At 47.4% G+C, this 16,267-nt stretch overlaps 1 protein-coding gene across 2 annotated transcripts in view; it reads right to left on the bottom strand.

Moving 5' to 3' along the window:
• The window catches only part of PCDH19 (protocadherin 19), a 133,990-nt gene extending 119,732 nt beyond the window's left edge, over nt 1-14,258 (bottom strand). For both annotated transcript variants that reach the window (XM_083722737.1, XM_083722738.1), the window contains exons 1-2: nt 11,080-14,258; nt 6,550-6,877 (exon numbers count right to left, since the gene is read on the bottom strand). In XM_083722737.1, coding sequence (XP_083578863.1) covers nt 6,550-6,877; nt 11,080-13,226 — 2,475 coding nt within the window. In that variant the 5' untranslated portion in view covers nt 13,227-14,258. The remainder of the gene's footprint in view (nt 1-6,549; nt 6,878-11,079) is intronic.
• Between the last annotated feature and the right edge of the window lie 2,009 nt (nt 14,259-16,267).

Raw genomic sequence — 16,267 nt, 5'->3', positions numbered from 1 at the left:
ACCCCCCCCCAAAACTAAAGTCATCATCAGTGTACCTGCTTACAAAGAAGTAAATCCATAGTCACCTGCATTTACCAAAAAAGACAAAAAACAAAGAGCGGAGCGGAGCAGGTCATAAATATTTCAACAGCTTCTCAGCTTTGTTATTCTGTTTAAAGCAGGAAACATGACAAAACCTTTGATTGTTTTACTTAATACCAAATAATAATTCAAAGAGCAACAAACCAGCGTTAGTCAAGGATGCCCAACAGAAGGGTTGTGAGCACAAATCCATGTGCATTTCGTTCTCCTAGCAGCGAAGAAAATGGCTTATCTCATGATAAATGCTTCACTGTTTCACAGCATGTGGGTGTTTTCTCCCCTCCCAAGAAGGGGGGAAGCAAGGAAAATAATAATAAGACATTTCATCGTTCAAATATAAAAAGGACAGATGTAGGAAAATCACCCTCGGGGAAATTGGCTTCATTTCACTGAAATCCGCAATGGCTTTCATACTTTTCTTCCTTTTTTATGTGATGTGTTAGAGACACCTGATACACCAAAGGTGACTGGTCCATTATTCCACCAACCTCAGTCCAGCTAGCCCTCATTTGCCTGCCTCCTTACCTACAACCAGTCAAGGGTGTGGCAGCACAACCTGTCAGCTCCCCCCCCCCCCCTTAGTCTCAGTGTAAGATCCAGCAGGGAAGAAGATGGGGGTCACAACTACAATTAGCTGGATCTGCTTGTCATTGACTGCTCGGGTTCCCTGCCTTCCTCCCCACCAGTACAAATGGACACCAGACACCAATGACGTAATCATCATGGTGGAACGTAGGGAGCTGCCTGATCCAAGAGAGGACTATTTCTCCACCTAGCCCAGAGTTTTCTACTCTGACTGACAGCAGCTCTCCAGGACCCTCAAGCAAAAGAGCATCTCCCCGATTCTCTCCTGTCTGGTCATTTTAAGTGGAGGTGGCACAGGTTGAACATGGAGCCTGCTACGTACAAATCTGTGTGATCCACTCACTAGAGCAATGGTCCTTCCATCTGGAAGCAAGTCATTATATAAAGGTAAAGCTCCCTCGGCTGCTTAACAGGGCACAACAAGAACCAAGAGCTGGAGATTGCAGAGAAACAGGCTTCATAATAATTTTATTATTTATACCCCACCCATCTGGCTGGGTTTCCCCAGCTACTCTGGGTGGCTTCAGCTCATCGGGAGAAGAAATTTCCTAATGCAAAGAGCTGCCTCAGGAAGTGATAGGTTCTCCTATGCTGAAAGAGCATTCAAATGGCCAGGCAGCCATTTGCCAGGGATGATTTGAGCTGCAGCCTGCATTGCAGGTCCTAGGAACATAAGAAGCTCATCTAGTCCAGCATCCTGTTAACACTTTGGCCAGCCCTTGGGGAAGGCCATGGGCAGGATGTGAGACCAAGAGTACTATCCTCTCCTGTAGTTTCCAACAGGTAGCATTCAGAAGCACTACTCACCTCTGAAAGTGGAGGCAGAACACAGCTATCAGGATCAGTAGCCACCGGTAGCTTTATCCTCCACAAATTTATCTAGCCCTCTTTGAAAGCCACCCAAGTTGGTGGTTGTCACTGCCCTTTGTGGGGGCAAATTCCACTGCTTAACTATGCGATGTGAAAAGAAGTTTCTTTTCTCATTTCAGAATCTTCCGTTATTCAGCTTCAACTGGAAGCTGTCCGCAAGTTTACATCGAGCAAGGGACTAGGTTGATGACCTTCACGATGCCCCTTCCGACTTTGTGATTTGAAAAAGCTCTGCCCGTTCCGTCAAGTAGTGCTGATGCTCACCTAAGTAACCCTGTAATCAAACCACGAGGCTCTTGAATTTCATTTGGATTTTATAATACCTTATTTATAGCAGCTTTAAGTATTGAAATTTGCATCCCAACTCCTCCCAAGGTGTTTGAGACACTGCACATGTAGTCACATCCTTTTTAATAATAATAATAATAATAATAATAATAATAATAATAATAATAATTTATTTCTACCCCACCCACCTAGCTGGGTTTCCCCAGACACGCTATGTGGGTAGCACCATGGCACAGTGGCAGAACATCTGCTTTGCATACAGAAGGTCCTCAATTCAGTCTCCAGGTAAGGCTGGGAGAGACACCTGCAAGAAATCCTGGAAAGCTACGGCTGCCAGTCAGTGTGGACAATACCGAGCTAGATCAAGCAATGTCCTCAGTAGAAGGCAGCTTGCTATGCCCCTGTGTGAGATAGGCCAGCCTGAAAGAGCGTGATTGGCCTGGGGTCATCCAAGGCTAAGAAAGGACTCAAACCCAGGACTCCTGAGTAGTCCAACCACTATACAGGTGATTCACATTTTACCTGTGAGTTTGGTTCTGTGGGTCCACATATATACACAAAAATGTGTAGAACCAGCTACCACCGGAACTGGGCCACACATAAGAAGGCTGCTTACTCAACTTTGGAAAGGAGGTGTGAGGGCATCCCATAGCCCTCTTGCCACCTTCCCAAAGCCTGCTGAGCACTTACCTAGCTTTGAAATGGTGGTATGAGGGCTCTGCCAGCTTCCCAGAGCTTGCTGCCTTTTTAAAGCCCAGTGCCACCTTATCAAAAACTACTGAGAGCTTGCCTGGCTTTTGGAAGGCAGCACAAGAGTTCTGGTCTAAGAGCTCTAGCAGAGTCCCAAAACCCTCCCACCATCTTCCCAAACCCTGCGGAGCGCTTGCTTGGCTTTGGGAAGGCAGAACTTCCCAAAGTCCAATGAGTACAAAGCCTCATGAGTGTGAGAACTTTGCCCGCATCCAAGAGCCTTTCTGCCAGCTTTCCCAATGCCCGCTGAGTGCTTGCCCCATTTTGGAAAGGAGGTCCGAAAGCTCTAGTTGCCTGGCTTTGAAATGGCAGCATGGGAGCTCATGCCAGAGCCCTCCTGCTGACTTCCCAAAACCCAGTGAGTGCTTGCAGCTGATAAGTGCAGGAGTTCTGGCAAGCCCAGGAGTGCTTGACTTCCCATAGTCCAGTAAGTGCTTGGCTGTGGCGAAAGGGTTCTGGCATTGTCCAAGAGTCTCTGGACCACCCAATTTGGTACCACCTCCCCAAACTCTGCAGAGCGCTTGCCTGGCTTTCGGAAGGCATTGCTTCCCCAAGCCCAGAAAATGCAAAGCCCCATGAGTGTGAGAACTCTGCCAGCACCAAATGCCTTTCTGCCACCCTCCAAAGCCCACTAAATATTTGCCTGGCTTTGAAATGGTAGGACGAGGGCTCTGGCCGTGTCCCTGAGCCCTCCCACAATCAAAGTCCGGGGAGCACAGCATCCTTCGCAAAGCCAGATCCGCCTTCCCAAACCCTACTGAGCACTAGCGTGGCTTTGGGGGGGGGCGGCACCAGGGCTCTTTCAGTGTCCAACAGCAGTCGTGGACTTCAAGCTCTCAAATTTCAGCAGTGCCCTGTGCAACGCTTCTCATGCTCTGTTCTACTGCGTTGTTGAGGCACCCCCTGCAGTGTGGCACCAAGTGCAGGCAAACCCAAAGTGTGTCACCCCAAAACTGCCTCTGCCATGAGACCTCCCGCTGCCTTCCCAAAGCCTGGAGAGAGTGAGAGCTCAGGGTGCTTGCTAGGGAAGAAGGTGTAATGTCCCAGAGCCCTCCCCAAAGTCTGGTTTAACCTTCCCAAAATCTGCTTGCCTACATTTGGCAAGGCAGTGAGAGCTCTAGCAGTAGGGCATGTTGAGTTTTTAGCTTTCAAATTCCAAAGATGAGAGATGCTGAAAATGACTTGGGAATTCAAGATATTTTGGTTAAATTAATACAAATTTGTTCTGCCTGGTAAGTAACACGTTTGTAAGATTGCACAGAAATCATTAAAAATGATTGCCAAGTACTCGTGGTTATGATACATATTATTATTATTATTATTATTATTATTATTATTATTATTATTATTTCACATTATCTGACATTTTCAGAAGGTAAAATTAAAATTCTTTGATTTTCTGAAAGCAGTTTGTGTGTTCCTCCATCAAACGTTGACTGATCAAGTCTAATGCTTTCTAATCACAAAAACAATGGCAGATTTGAATTCATCACACCCCCAAAACTTATTTTTAAGACCCTTCACTAAATAAATTTGCAAAAGTTGAGTTTTTCCCCTAAAATGGCATGCCTTACTCTGGCAGTGCCCATGCGCCCTTCTGCTCCCTTCCCAAAACCCAGTGCCAACTTTACAAAGGCTTGTTTTGCCTTGAGAAGGCAGCTTGAAGGCTCTGGTCCCAGAGTCCTCTCACCACCTTCCCAAAGCCTGGTGCTGCCTCCTCAAAACCCGCTGAGTGCTTGCTCAGCTTTGGGAAGGAGGCGCTCCCACTGCCTTCTGAGAACTCTGGCAGTTTCCCATCAGTGGTGGACCTTGAGCAAAGCTGCAATTGCATAAGAGAAGAAGAAGAAGAGTTTGGATTTGATATCCCGCTTTATCACCAGCTGAAGGAGTCTCAAAGCAGCTAACATTCTCCTTTCCCTTCCTCCCCCACAACACACACTCTGTGAGGTGAGTGGGGCTGATAGACTTCAGAGAAGTGTGACTGGCCCAAGGTCACCCAGCAGCTGCATGTGGAGGAGCGGAGACACGAACCCGGTTCACCAGATTACGAGTCTGTGAAATGAGTGGGGCTGAGAGACTTCAAAGAAGGTCACCCAGCAGCTGCATGTGGAGGAGCGGAGCCGCAAACCTGGTTCACCAGATTACAAGTCTATCGCTCTTAACCACTACACCACACTGGCTCTCTAAGTTAAAATAAGTTAAATAAGCGTAAGATGTGAGGTACTTGTACCATCCTGGCTCAAATCAATCAAAGGATGTTTAGCTGAGTAACCATGTTTCTTGCACAGACAGTGCCTTTTAGCTCAGAGCTAAATCCCATTTAGTTCATCAAGGTTTTTCCCAAGCCAGTATGCTCAGGATTGCAACCTTAATCAGTTAACAGGATGAATTTCTGATCAAATCTCAATAAACTTGAACTTCAGTAGCCTGAATTAGTGAAAGAAAACAGAGATAGCTTAACATGTACAAAATAGAAGCGATCACCCATCGCCGGGCTGTTTGAAGGGAGGGTGTCCCCCACTTAGATATTTTCCCTAAGTGTTTTGGTTTTGTATGTTTTTTTTACTTCTGCAAACCTTGGGGTTCTCCCCCCACCCCAAGCTTGTCTCTCCATTTATAAAAATTAAAATAAATAAATACAGTGGAGCAATGGACTTATTTTTAAACCCATGCTTCTTAAGTTGAGAGACTTCTCCTTTACCATGCATTTGCAACTAACATAGTCAGAATTAACATCCTGTTCATAAACAGAGTCAGAGGATGAGGACAGGATGATGATGATGATGTCACTAGCAGGGACAGCCATGTTTCATGAAGACAGAAGAAAGGAAGAGAAGCCCAAAGAAAATCCATGCCTATCTGTGTCTTACGTGGTGTCATCTGGCCACCAACTATACAATATCAATATGCAATATCAACATTCAATCGCTACTTAAATTAAGAAAGCTTAATCTGCATTCACAACCTGTGGTAAATGCTCTTGTTTAAATTGCAGGGTGGCACCTGAAAAGATCCAGATCAGCCACAGTAAGACAATGATGATGGGTCACATAAAAAACCCCAAACTATAAAGCCGAAATTAATTCTTTAGACATTATTTTTACATGCACACATGCACATTGTTGGGTCAACATAACGTAGGGGTGGGAAGCCTGTGGAACCGTGGCTGCTGCTGGACTACAACTCCCATCAGTCCAGATTATTCCTGGGACTGATGGGAGCTGGTGTCCAACAGTATCTGGGTGGCCATTGGTTCTCCAAACCTGGTTTAATGGAAGGAACCAACGCCAACAGCTCCACTTAAGACAAGTACAGTGGTACCTTGGTTTGCATACGTCTTGGTTTGCATATGTTTTGGATTACAAACACATCAAACCTGGAAGTGTGTGTCCCGGTCTACAACCTTTTTTTAAATTACAACCCTTTTTTTTTTATTACGAACAAAAAAAATTTGGAGGCCCCATTTGGCAAAAGCGTGCCTTGTGTTACAACCTGTTTTGGTTCACAAACGGACCTCCGGAACAGATTACGGTTGTAAACCAAGGTATCACTGTAGTCCTAAAGTATGTCATAGAGTGAGAACCTAAGGACTACTTTCTGCCTCAGATCAAGGACTTCTGAGTCTTCAGATGGCCTGGGAAGCCCACAATCATGGCATGGAGCCAACAGCACTCCCTTGTTATCCATCCCCAAGAGCTATTACTCAAGTGATCTATGAGGACCATGAATATGGAAGTCCTGTATTGCCATCAGGACCACTAGCCACCATTGGCAGACTTCCTCGTCCTCCGTGAATATGTCAAAACATTTCTTAAAGCCATCTAAACCTAGGTCCAGCTAACCCAGCATTCAACTTCCAACCAAAGTCAAGACACATAATGCTGGGCATTCACAAGCAGACCATGAAGGCAATGCCCACCACCCCTTATGAGGGAAAGCTCAACATTTCTCAAGTCCCGCCCCCTCCACACTCACCTCCGGAAGTGGCATCCCATTGATGATGAGATCTGGCTGCTGAGGGCTCTGGCCGGTGAAGGTGTGGTGGTAGATATGGTTGGACCCCGTGTTCCTGTTGTTTTGGTTTTCTACGTTGAGGAAAGTGCTTTCAGATCGGCGGCAACCCAGAGGCAAGGTCTGCTGGTGGTAGTCAAAGTAGTTGAGAGATGACGTGAGGGAGGAGCAACTCACAACGTTCATTTTATCGGTCTCCTCTACATCCCGTGGCACCAGGCGGATGTCATTCTTGCTGATTTTTTTCTTCTTGTTCGATTTCTTTTGGTGCCCATAGGAGTACTCTGCAATTCTGCAGGACACAAGAAAGCAAAGTGAGTATCTTACTTCATCCTCAAAAAAAGACTGTATACTAGTCAACAGAGAATCCCAAAGGACTGGTTGCCCATCCACCTGCAGGGTCATCGACTTGGCTCTTGTGATAACGGAGGGTCTTTATTTTTTCACAGGCATAAAGTTTGTTGGTCAGACACATAAAGACAACAAGTGAGGAATAAGGACACACACACAAAAAGTTCCCTTGGCTTTGTCTGCTGCTTAGAATTGTTGATATCTAGTTACCAGAGATATAGTTCAGCCTGCAGAAAAGGGAAGAAAATAATTTATGTAAAAATCCATGAAGTGAAAAGTGAATGCATTTCCATTGGTAATAAGGATCTGAAAAGTTATTTAAACGGATTAATATAAAACGTGAAAAGCAGGGGGAGAGAAAAAAACCAGCAGAGAAAGAAGCAGTTCTATTTGCGGTTCCCAATAGCAATAAACCTGACACAAACATTTTGGCCAACCTCCCCTGTAGGTGTGTTGTAAAACTATCAAATGCAAACTTGTGAACAGCCACTTGTCTGGTCACCTGCGGTGAGTAAAACAGTGGCCACAAAGTCGGGTGACCTTTTAAAGCAGTTTGGTGGGCCAGTAAGCATTTCTGTGGGCAAGTCGTTTTTGTGAACTTGTGGACCAGGATGCAACATCCGTCTTGAAAATGTTATGCATCTGTAGACTGCCTTTTCTTTTCAGTTTCGGTTCTCCTCATCACTTCTGGCCAGTCAGAACCTTTCCCCCAATGCCAGCTCTTTCCTGCTCCCTTCAAACTTAACATTCCTGTTGGCTACTGTTTTTGTTTTGTTTGTTTTTTGGCAGACAAAGGTGTTGCGCTTCAGAAGGAGAAAATTATCTTTTTGACCTTCAATCGGTTTACAGAATGTAGGTCTGCTTTGTCTCTTGTACACAAGGAAAGAAGGTAAAGAGTGGGGGAGACAGAGGAGTGGAGTTATCAGTAAACAAGGACCAGAAAAATAATTAAAAACATGACCGCATTCAGCGTTATCTCAGTAAGTCTAGATTGAAGTAACCGTAGCTTGGTATTACCGTTGGGGACTGTGTATCGTTATCAGTGCCACACAGATGTAGATATGCAGAGAAGATGCCAGGCACTGCAGTCTTCCGAAAGAAATCAGTTCAACTTTAAGCAAGGCCTGAAAATACTTGTTTCCAAAAGTGGGGTCCACTTAACTTTCAGAATTGCCTGGCTTGAAAATCCAGGAACTGTAATGATGAAACCACAAGAGGAAGTAACCTGAGAGGATCTTTCCACCTTACATAAGGATGTTGCTTATATTCTTACTTAATTGATAGCAGGGGAGTTTGACCAGGGTGGCGAACGACACTAAGCCAGAAAAGGTATCTTTACCTCTCATCACATGCATCGAGTGAAAGAGCACTTTTTATTAAACTTCCCTGGCACATTTGTGTTTATATAGCTTCACTGAAATATAGGACACTTTAAAGAGCAATGCAACCCAGGATGGATGGAAGGAAGGGAGGAAGGAAGGAAGGAGGGAAAGTTTGCCTGTTCCCAAGGTATTATCATGTAAATTTCCTGATAGTAGTGGAAAGATATCAAAAGAAAGGGACATATAGTTCTGCATTCCAAGTCAGACCAGTGGGCCAGCTAGCTCAGGATGAGCTATTCCGCTTGGCAGCAGCTTTTTAATATGTCAGGCAAAGAGAAGTCTTTTCCCCATCACCTGCTACCTGAAATCGCTTGACTGGGGATACCAAGGATTAAACCTCAGGCCTTTTACATGTTGCAAGAGCTTCCATTCTACCACTGAACTAAAGAACCCTCCCCCAGAGGCAAGGTTAATGGATTACTGAGAGAACAGTGGACTGGAAAAGGAAAGGGTAATAGGAGATGAATGTCAGAAGATGTTGATTTAAAAAAAAAAGGAGTGGAAGAGAGAGACAGGAATCCAAATTGAACACACTGGAGGTCTGAAAATCAGACACAGCAGGCTGATGTGCAGCCATCAGAACAGAGCCAGTGGGACTAAAGAACACTGCCCAGCTCCTGACACTCGTCATCTCCTTCCACCCCTCCCTCCGCTCTTTTCCACGGAAAATATACGTTGCACCAAGAATGCTTCTCTCCATTCACTTTCAAAGCTCTTCTGGTGTGGCTATATAAAGAGCTGGTTTGTTCCTCACTCCGGTCAAGAAATGTTCCTCCCAGTGCACATCTCTATACATTTTCGAAAACCCCAGGTGTGGGGGAAGAGATCCAGACACATAAAAATGCCTTGACTGTGTTTTCCTAAATCTTTCAAGTTTGAAAATGCAGAATCTAAAATTTTGCCTACACGCATTTGTTCTGCTGTCTTATTGGAGGGTGGTGATGGTGCAGTTTCCTCCTATTGACCAATGATTTAATTAACACACACTTCATTAATCCCTGAGCCATCACACTAAACCAACTGGTTATACAGAAGTGCAAATCTGTTAGTGGCGTTGACACAACTGTAAATTCTTTTTTCCTGCTTATGTTCAGTGCCTGCCCTTGCTTAATGGACCAAGATGGAAAAGAAATTCAGCATATTAGCTCTCATTTAAAAGCCAAGTAGCTCCCTAGAAGAGTACATCTAATGGTTTTATTTTCGCAGCTGATTTTCCCTATGTGCACACACTAACACACATGTACACACACAGGTATGTATGCATCTGTGTGCGCACACACACAAAACCCTGGTGCCCATTGTAAAAATGAATGAAAGAGAAACTCCAAGCTCTCAGTCATCATTATATCGGTATAAATAAAACTTTAAAAGGCTGCACATTCTCCCAGATTCTCCAAATTGCCTGAGGCATTTGTATGTTTCAATAGAGAGGGCAAAATTAATTTCCATCCCTTCCATCAGAAATGACTTAGGACTGAAGGAAGGGAGAAGTCACGGCTATTTCGCTCGTAACAGGATTAAACCATTTATGAGCCGCCGCAGCTGCTCCTTTATGGCGCCCAATTGATATTCATGTGCGGTTAGCGTTTGTCTACTAACTTGTGCAACACAGAGAATAGCAAGAGACAGACAATAATCGCCTGGCTGTTACATATTCAGGGGACTTCAATCCACATCTTAAGCTTTCAAATACAGGCGGGGGGTGGGGTTCATGCAGAGCCCCGCATCTCGGACTTAAAAAGATCACCGAACAAAAGTGTAACAAAAATAAGACAGCATTATTTTAAGTGTCAGGAAAGAGCTATGGACAACCTTTTGACTTAGCAATCAATTGGGCTTAAAGTTGTGGGGGTTTTTTGCTGGGGCGATGAGTAGAACAGATGGCTTAGCTGTTGTTTTCTCTTTGCAAAACCTGCAGCACAATTTCCTAGTATAAGGAAGCACTCGCCTTCCCTCTCTCTCTTTCTCAAAAAGACAATTTTAAAAAAGGCTTCCGTGGTACATTTCTAGCTGAACCTTGCTTTCTTTCATCTCCTGTTCTGCCAGCTCCCTGTTCCTTACCTCCCAGAGAAAACAAGTGCAGCTCTAAAAAGCACCCACAGTGACCTCATCTGGCGGGGACAGGCTATTGACAGGACTGAGGAGGCCCTTAAAAAGCAATGTCCACCCGTGGCAACTGCCGTGAGTATGGGTTTATTCATTACTACAGCACCTACTCCCAAACTTCCCCCATGGAGAATCACTCCAGTGATTCTCAAAAAAAAAAAACCCTGACAAAACACCCCAGCAATTTGTCACATCCAAGCCTGAACAGAGCTCCATAGAAGCATATATCCACACCTACATGCCAAAAGGCAGCTGCAACCCTTCCCTTGCTCTTTTTCTTGTACTAACATTTTATGTACTTTGCGGGGGGGATGTGTGTGGGACTTCTACACACACACACACACACTTTCCAAAGATAGGCGAAGTACAGATTTAAGACTGATCCCAGCTGGCCTGTTTTAGATTAAGGATAATTTGTGCCAAGCCATCGTATTAGATCCACTTCACTAACTGGGATTTGGGTGTGTGTGAACACATTAAAAAAAAAAAAAAGTCGGCCAGGAATTGGCCGTGGGTATTTTATGTGGAGCGACTTGATGCCTTCCTTTGGTTTGCAGTAAATTTTATTTTGTTTTAAATGGCACGCTATAAAGGCCAGGCACTAAATTTTTTATTTTATTTTTTTTGCTGGTACCAAGAAACAGACAGACTTTACCTGCAATTGTAGGTCCTGATTTCTTTGTTATCCCGTTTGCACTTTACTGCTACAAAGATCATGGTGACAAACAGAATGGCAGCAATGGAACCCAGGGCGATAATAAAAATCAGGGACAGGTTAACAGATCCTATGGATTCCTGGGCATCCAAGGATGGAGAAAGATATATCAAAATCAAGGCAGAAGCTGAAAGAGATGTTTTCCCATGGTCGTGGGCGACCACAATCAGCTCATAGGCAGTCTTTGAATTTTCCCCAAATGCTCTGGTGGTTCTTATTTCACCATTGACCTGGTCTATCTCGAAAAATCCTCTATCTCCTTCTGCCATCTCATAGGAAAGTCTGCCATTCTCCCCTTCATCATAATCATCTGCCTTGACCACCGTCACCAAGTAGCCAACCCCAGCATTCCTGGGGATGTAAACTTCTGCAGTCCCATTGACTAGAGTAGGAGCGGTTATCACAGGGGTGTTGTCATTGACATCCAGGACAATAACTCGGATAGTGGCATTGCTTTGCAAGGAGGGGTTGCCTCCGTCTTTGGCCAAGACCTTGAACTCAAAAGACTTGGTTTGCTCGTGGTTGAAGGATCTCAAGGCATAGATGTCTCCCGAGTTTGGGTTGATGGAGACATAGGTGAAGACAGGCATGTCCCTGACTTGGGATGGCACAATCTGATAGGAGACGCTGCCGTTAAGGCCTAGATCAGGATCCCTTGCAGAAACTGAAAGGAGGTAGGCCCCAGGGGTGTTGTTCTCCTGCACAATGACCTGGTAGTAAGGTTTGGAGAAATGAGGGTGGTTGTCATTCTCATCTGTAATCTTGACAGTGAAGGATTTGGTGGCCTGCAAAGTTGGGATCCCATTGTCCTTAGCCTGGATGGTAAGGTTGTACTGGTCCCTCTGCTCCCTGTCCAAACGCCCATCCACCAAGATAGTGGAAAAGCTCTCGTACTCTTGCAGGCGGAAGGGCACACTGCCCAACAGTTTACACTGCACCCGGCCATTGGCACCAGAGTCCCGGTCAGATACTCTCACCAAGGCAATAACGTAGCCTGGAGGCGCATTCTCACTGACCTCAACCAACTCGCTGTTGACAGAGAGCAAGTTAATGAGAGGGGGGTTGTCGTTAGCATCCTGCACAGTGACAGTCACCTTGCAATGCGCAGGGATGGAACTGGGGCCAAGATCTTTGGCCTGCACATCCAGTTCGTAGGCATGGCCTTCCTCATAGTCAATTGCACCACTGACCGTGATCAGGCCCGTCTGGGGGTTGATTTGAAAGAGGTCCCTGGCCTTTTCAGACACAAAGCTGTGAATGGAATACAACACTTGCCCATTGGTGCCCTCATCAGGGTCTGTGGCATTGAGGCGGATGACAGGCGTGCCAGGGGGAGCGTTCTCTGGCACGCTCACTGTGTAGGCGGGCTCTTCAAAGAGAGGGTTGTTGTCATTTGAGTCAAGGACCCTGATGTTCAACTCCACAGTGCCAAAGTTGGGTGGGTCACCCCCATCCAAAGCTGTGATCATGTAACTGTAATGAGACTGAGTCTCACGATCCAGGCTCTTCTCGACAACCAGCTCAGCAAAGCGGGAACCATCTCCACGCACCTTGGTCTCCAAGCCGAAGAGGTCATTGGGCGTGATCTCATAGCTCTGCACCCCAAAGCTGCCCGAGTCCGGATCGTAGGCACTCTCCAATGGTACCCTGGTCCCCGGGCTGGCAGCCTCAGAGATCTCCAGTGCGATTTGGTCTGTGGGGAAGCTGGGCGCGTTGTCGTTTAGGTCTTTGATCTCCAGCTTGATCACACAGATCTCCATGGAGCTGGACATGACCTCCAATGAGATCACGCACTTTAGACTCTGCCTGCAAAGTAGGTCCCGGTCAATCTTTTGTTTGGTGACCAGTAACCCCGAGCCAGGGTTGATGTCCACCAGGTGTGGTGCAGAGTTGGAGACCACGCGGAAAGCGGTGGGCTGCCGGGGATCCAGCACAAAGCCTGCGTCTCGGGCATCTTTGGCGATGTTGGCGATGACGGTGCCGGCTCTCTGCTCCTCCTCCACTGAGTACTTCAGGTTGATCAGGGCTCCAGCCCGAGTCCACAAGAGAAGGAGCAGCAAACGGAGCAGTGGGCACAGAATATCCATAGCTCACGGCTCAGTGCACCCACTGCCTCCTCCTCCCCTTCCCTCTTGTTGCCTGTTGATTTTGCGGCTGGAGAAGAGAGGGAGGGATTTGGGCTTACTAGTTTGGGGTTTGTTTCAGCGATAGATAGAAAGAAAGGAGCGAATCAGAAGGAGAGGCAGGGGAGCTGGACAGGGTGGGTGGCTGGGGGTTAATCAGGAGAAGGAAGGGGAGACTTTGAATGTGGTTACTTTAAGAGCTAATTGCTTTCTGCTTCCCTGCCACAAATCTTTCAGCCTCAGTCCCTAGAATAAGCAACACCACCTAAAGAGGGCAGAGAAACACTGAACCCTTATCTTCCACTCAGCCAGGTCAAGGAGAGTTCTAAGTTACAGCACAGCTAGATTCAATTTTTTTTTGGGGGGGGGGAATCACAGACACACACACATCCTAAGTGCAGTCTGTATATTGGAGAGGCGCCTCAATTTACTTGCACCTGGCATGCGCAAATCTCTTTCTCTTCTTGCCCCCCTTTCCTTCACTTCCACTCCCTTCCCCCCCAAATTTGTACAGACCTTTATGCAAAACGCGGACTCTCTGGGGAAGCCTCCGCTTGGCGAAGGTGTTCAGATATCCGCAGATTATTATTTTAGAAAAATGACAGTAATAAAGAGCGGCTGAAATCGGGATGTAGAGAGGGAGGCTAGGCGGAAAGTAAGGCTAGGGCATGCGGAGGAGGGGCCGTAAGGAAGGGGCCACTAGCAGAGGCAAAAATCCTTGTCCGGTCATGTCACACGAGCGAAACTGGCCCTGGGTGGGAAAGGAAGATCGGGCGGATGGGGTGGCCTGGGAGGCGCGGGGGGGGGGGGGGAAGGAGTCAGCTCGGCAAAATCAGAAGGCAGAGAGAGCGTCTTCTTAGAGAACTGCCGCCGAAGCACCTCCGTGCACTAGATGAGAAAGCGGAGGCAATGTCATCCCCAAATTACAGGCTAAACTAAAGGAGGGGGGGAGAGAGGAAACACAGGCAAGGGGGGGGAGGGCACCCTGGATCACAGTACCCACCTCCTCACCTCGGTGTGCAAAACGAGGAACTGCTGGATGGTATTCCGTGGTTTAAACGGGGGTGGGGTAGAAAGGAAGAAGGAACCACCGCTGACGGCTCTGCGCTGGGCGGGAGGCACGAAGCAGGGCGGGGGGGAGGGAGAAAGAATCAAAGGCGCCGCTGTTGCAATCCTTCGCCGGGGAGACTCTCCTTTCTCCTCTTCTCTCTCCCCATGATTATTTCGCATTCGGCATCCTCCGGGCCGCTAGTCGCCAACGGGAACAAAGCGCAGGCGAGGAAAGTTTGGTTGCAAACCTCATCGTCCTTTTGCAAACTGTGGAGGGAGGAGGGGGAGGAGGAGCGGGGGGACAACTCTGGAGCTCCGGTGGAGCAGGAAGCCAGGTGGAAGAATAAATATAAGAATCCCTTGCAAAGAAGAGCTAAATTGGTGGATGTTGCCCCCCTCTCTCTCTCTGTCTCTCTTTAATGTTAAGTTCTCTGGAAGCCAATCCGCGGCTCCACCAGGCGGGCTGCGGGCGCCTTTGCAGAGGCCAGCCAGACCGCAGTGGCTTGCATCGCTCTCCAGCGGGTCAGCTCCTCGGTCCGCCGCTTCTCCCCCTTTTTTTTTCTTTCCTTTTCCCTTCCTTCTCTGTTTCCAAATTTTAAATTTCACTACCCAATTCCCCCTGCCCGACTTTTGCAAGCGCCGGCTTCTGCCTTCCTCCACCACCTCCTCCTCCCCCCACCAACCCGGCGCGCACTGCTGCTGCTGCTTCTGCTGCTGCTGCTATTATTGCTGCTGCCGCTGCTGCAAACTGCTGGCCGCACGCGAGCTAGAGACACAGCGGCTCCGGTCCCGAGCTACGGCAGGGCTTCAGCCAATCGGAGCCCGGGGAAGCGCGTTCCAAGCCGAAGGGGCGGGGCCCGGCGAGGAGGAAAGGGGCGGGGCCCAGCGGGCGAAATGTACAAGAGTGGTACCCAAGGGAGCGAGAGATAAGAGTACCCTTTTCGTGTGTGGGCGCGCGCACGCCGAGGATGCAGCGAAGAGGAGTCACTCTGCAGGGTTCTCCAGGGAGGCAACTGGCTTCCCCTCTCTCCTGTCATCCCGCCCCCCCGCCAACACCCCTTTAGAAATATGATGGGGCAAATCTAAGATTCGGATATTTCATTTCGTTTCGTGATTCCCCTCCCCCTCCTGTAGGTTTGACTAACGTTTGTAGCGATCAGTGTTTGTTGTTTTGTTTTTCTAAGGCTGTTTTGTGAAGAGAACTTGTTCAAATATCATGAGACGGCTGGGAGTTTGCTCGGGGCAAAAATCCTGCAACGTTTTCCTTCCCTTTAAAACTTGCAAGAGCACGGAAACTGCTTGATGATTAACCTGCTTCCACACGCACAAACAGCCTTCTTTTCAGCGCAGAAAGACAGGAGAAGGAGATCGGCAAAAGCAGATAGTACTAAGGGCGGCTGGCGGGGGAGGGGGGTCGGTTGCTAAAGAAGTGCTCGATCGGCTCAAACCCCGCGGTAGGGTTTTCCAGCAGGAGTTAATATTAAGCACACGACGACCTTGTAAGGTAGGCTATGCTAGGAATGGTGCATTTCCCAACACCTGTGAGCTCCGTTGCTTAGCTGAGATTTGAACCTGTTTCCATGCAAACACCTTTAGCCCCCGACACTATACTGGCTCTCGGAGGCAGATTTAGGGGAGCGCAATCAGTTCGGGTGCACTGGGCGCAGAGCCTCGGGGGCAGCGCAACTATTATTAAGAATGGAGCGCAAGAGGGGGGAGGGATGGATTTGGGCGTCGCACAGGGCGCCGCTGAAATTAGAGACCCCAAGGTCCGCCACTGCGACTCTTCTATTTGCTGTTTGAAGCCAGCTACCTGAAAGATAACGTGGTGATTTGGAGAAGTAGATACTTCTAAGGATGCAGATTCCTGCCTGCAACAAGTAATGCTTATTCTATCGCAACGCACTTCGAGAAAAAAATAAACAGGCAAACCTTTTATTTTGCAAAAACCATCA

This window comes from Podarcis gaigeae (genome assembly GCF_964106915.1).
Source record: "Podarcis gaigeae genome assembly, chromosome: Z".
NCBI classification, from domain to species: Eukaryota; Metazoa; Chordata; class Lepidosauria; order Squamata; family Lacertidae; genus Podarcis; species Podarcis gaigeae.
Note: the sequence above shows the minus strand (reverse complement) of the source record. Positions and strands in the feature narration are given on the sequence as shown.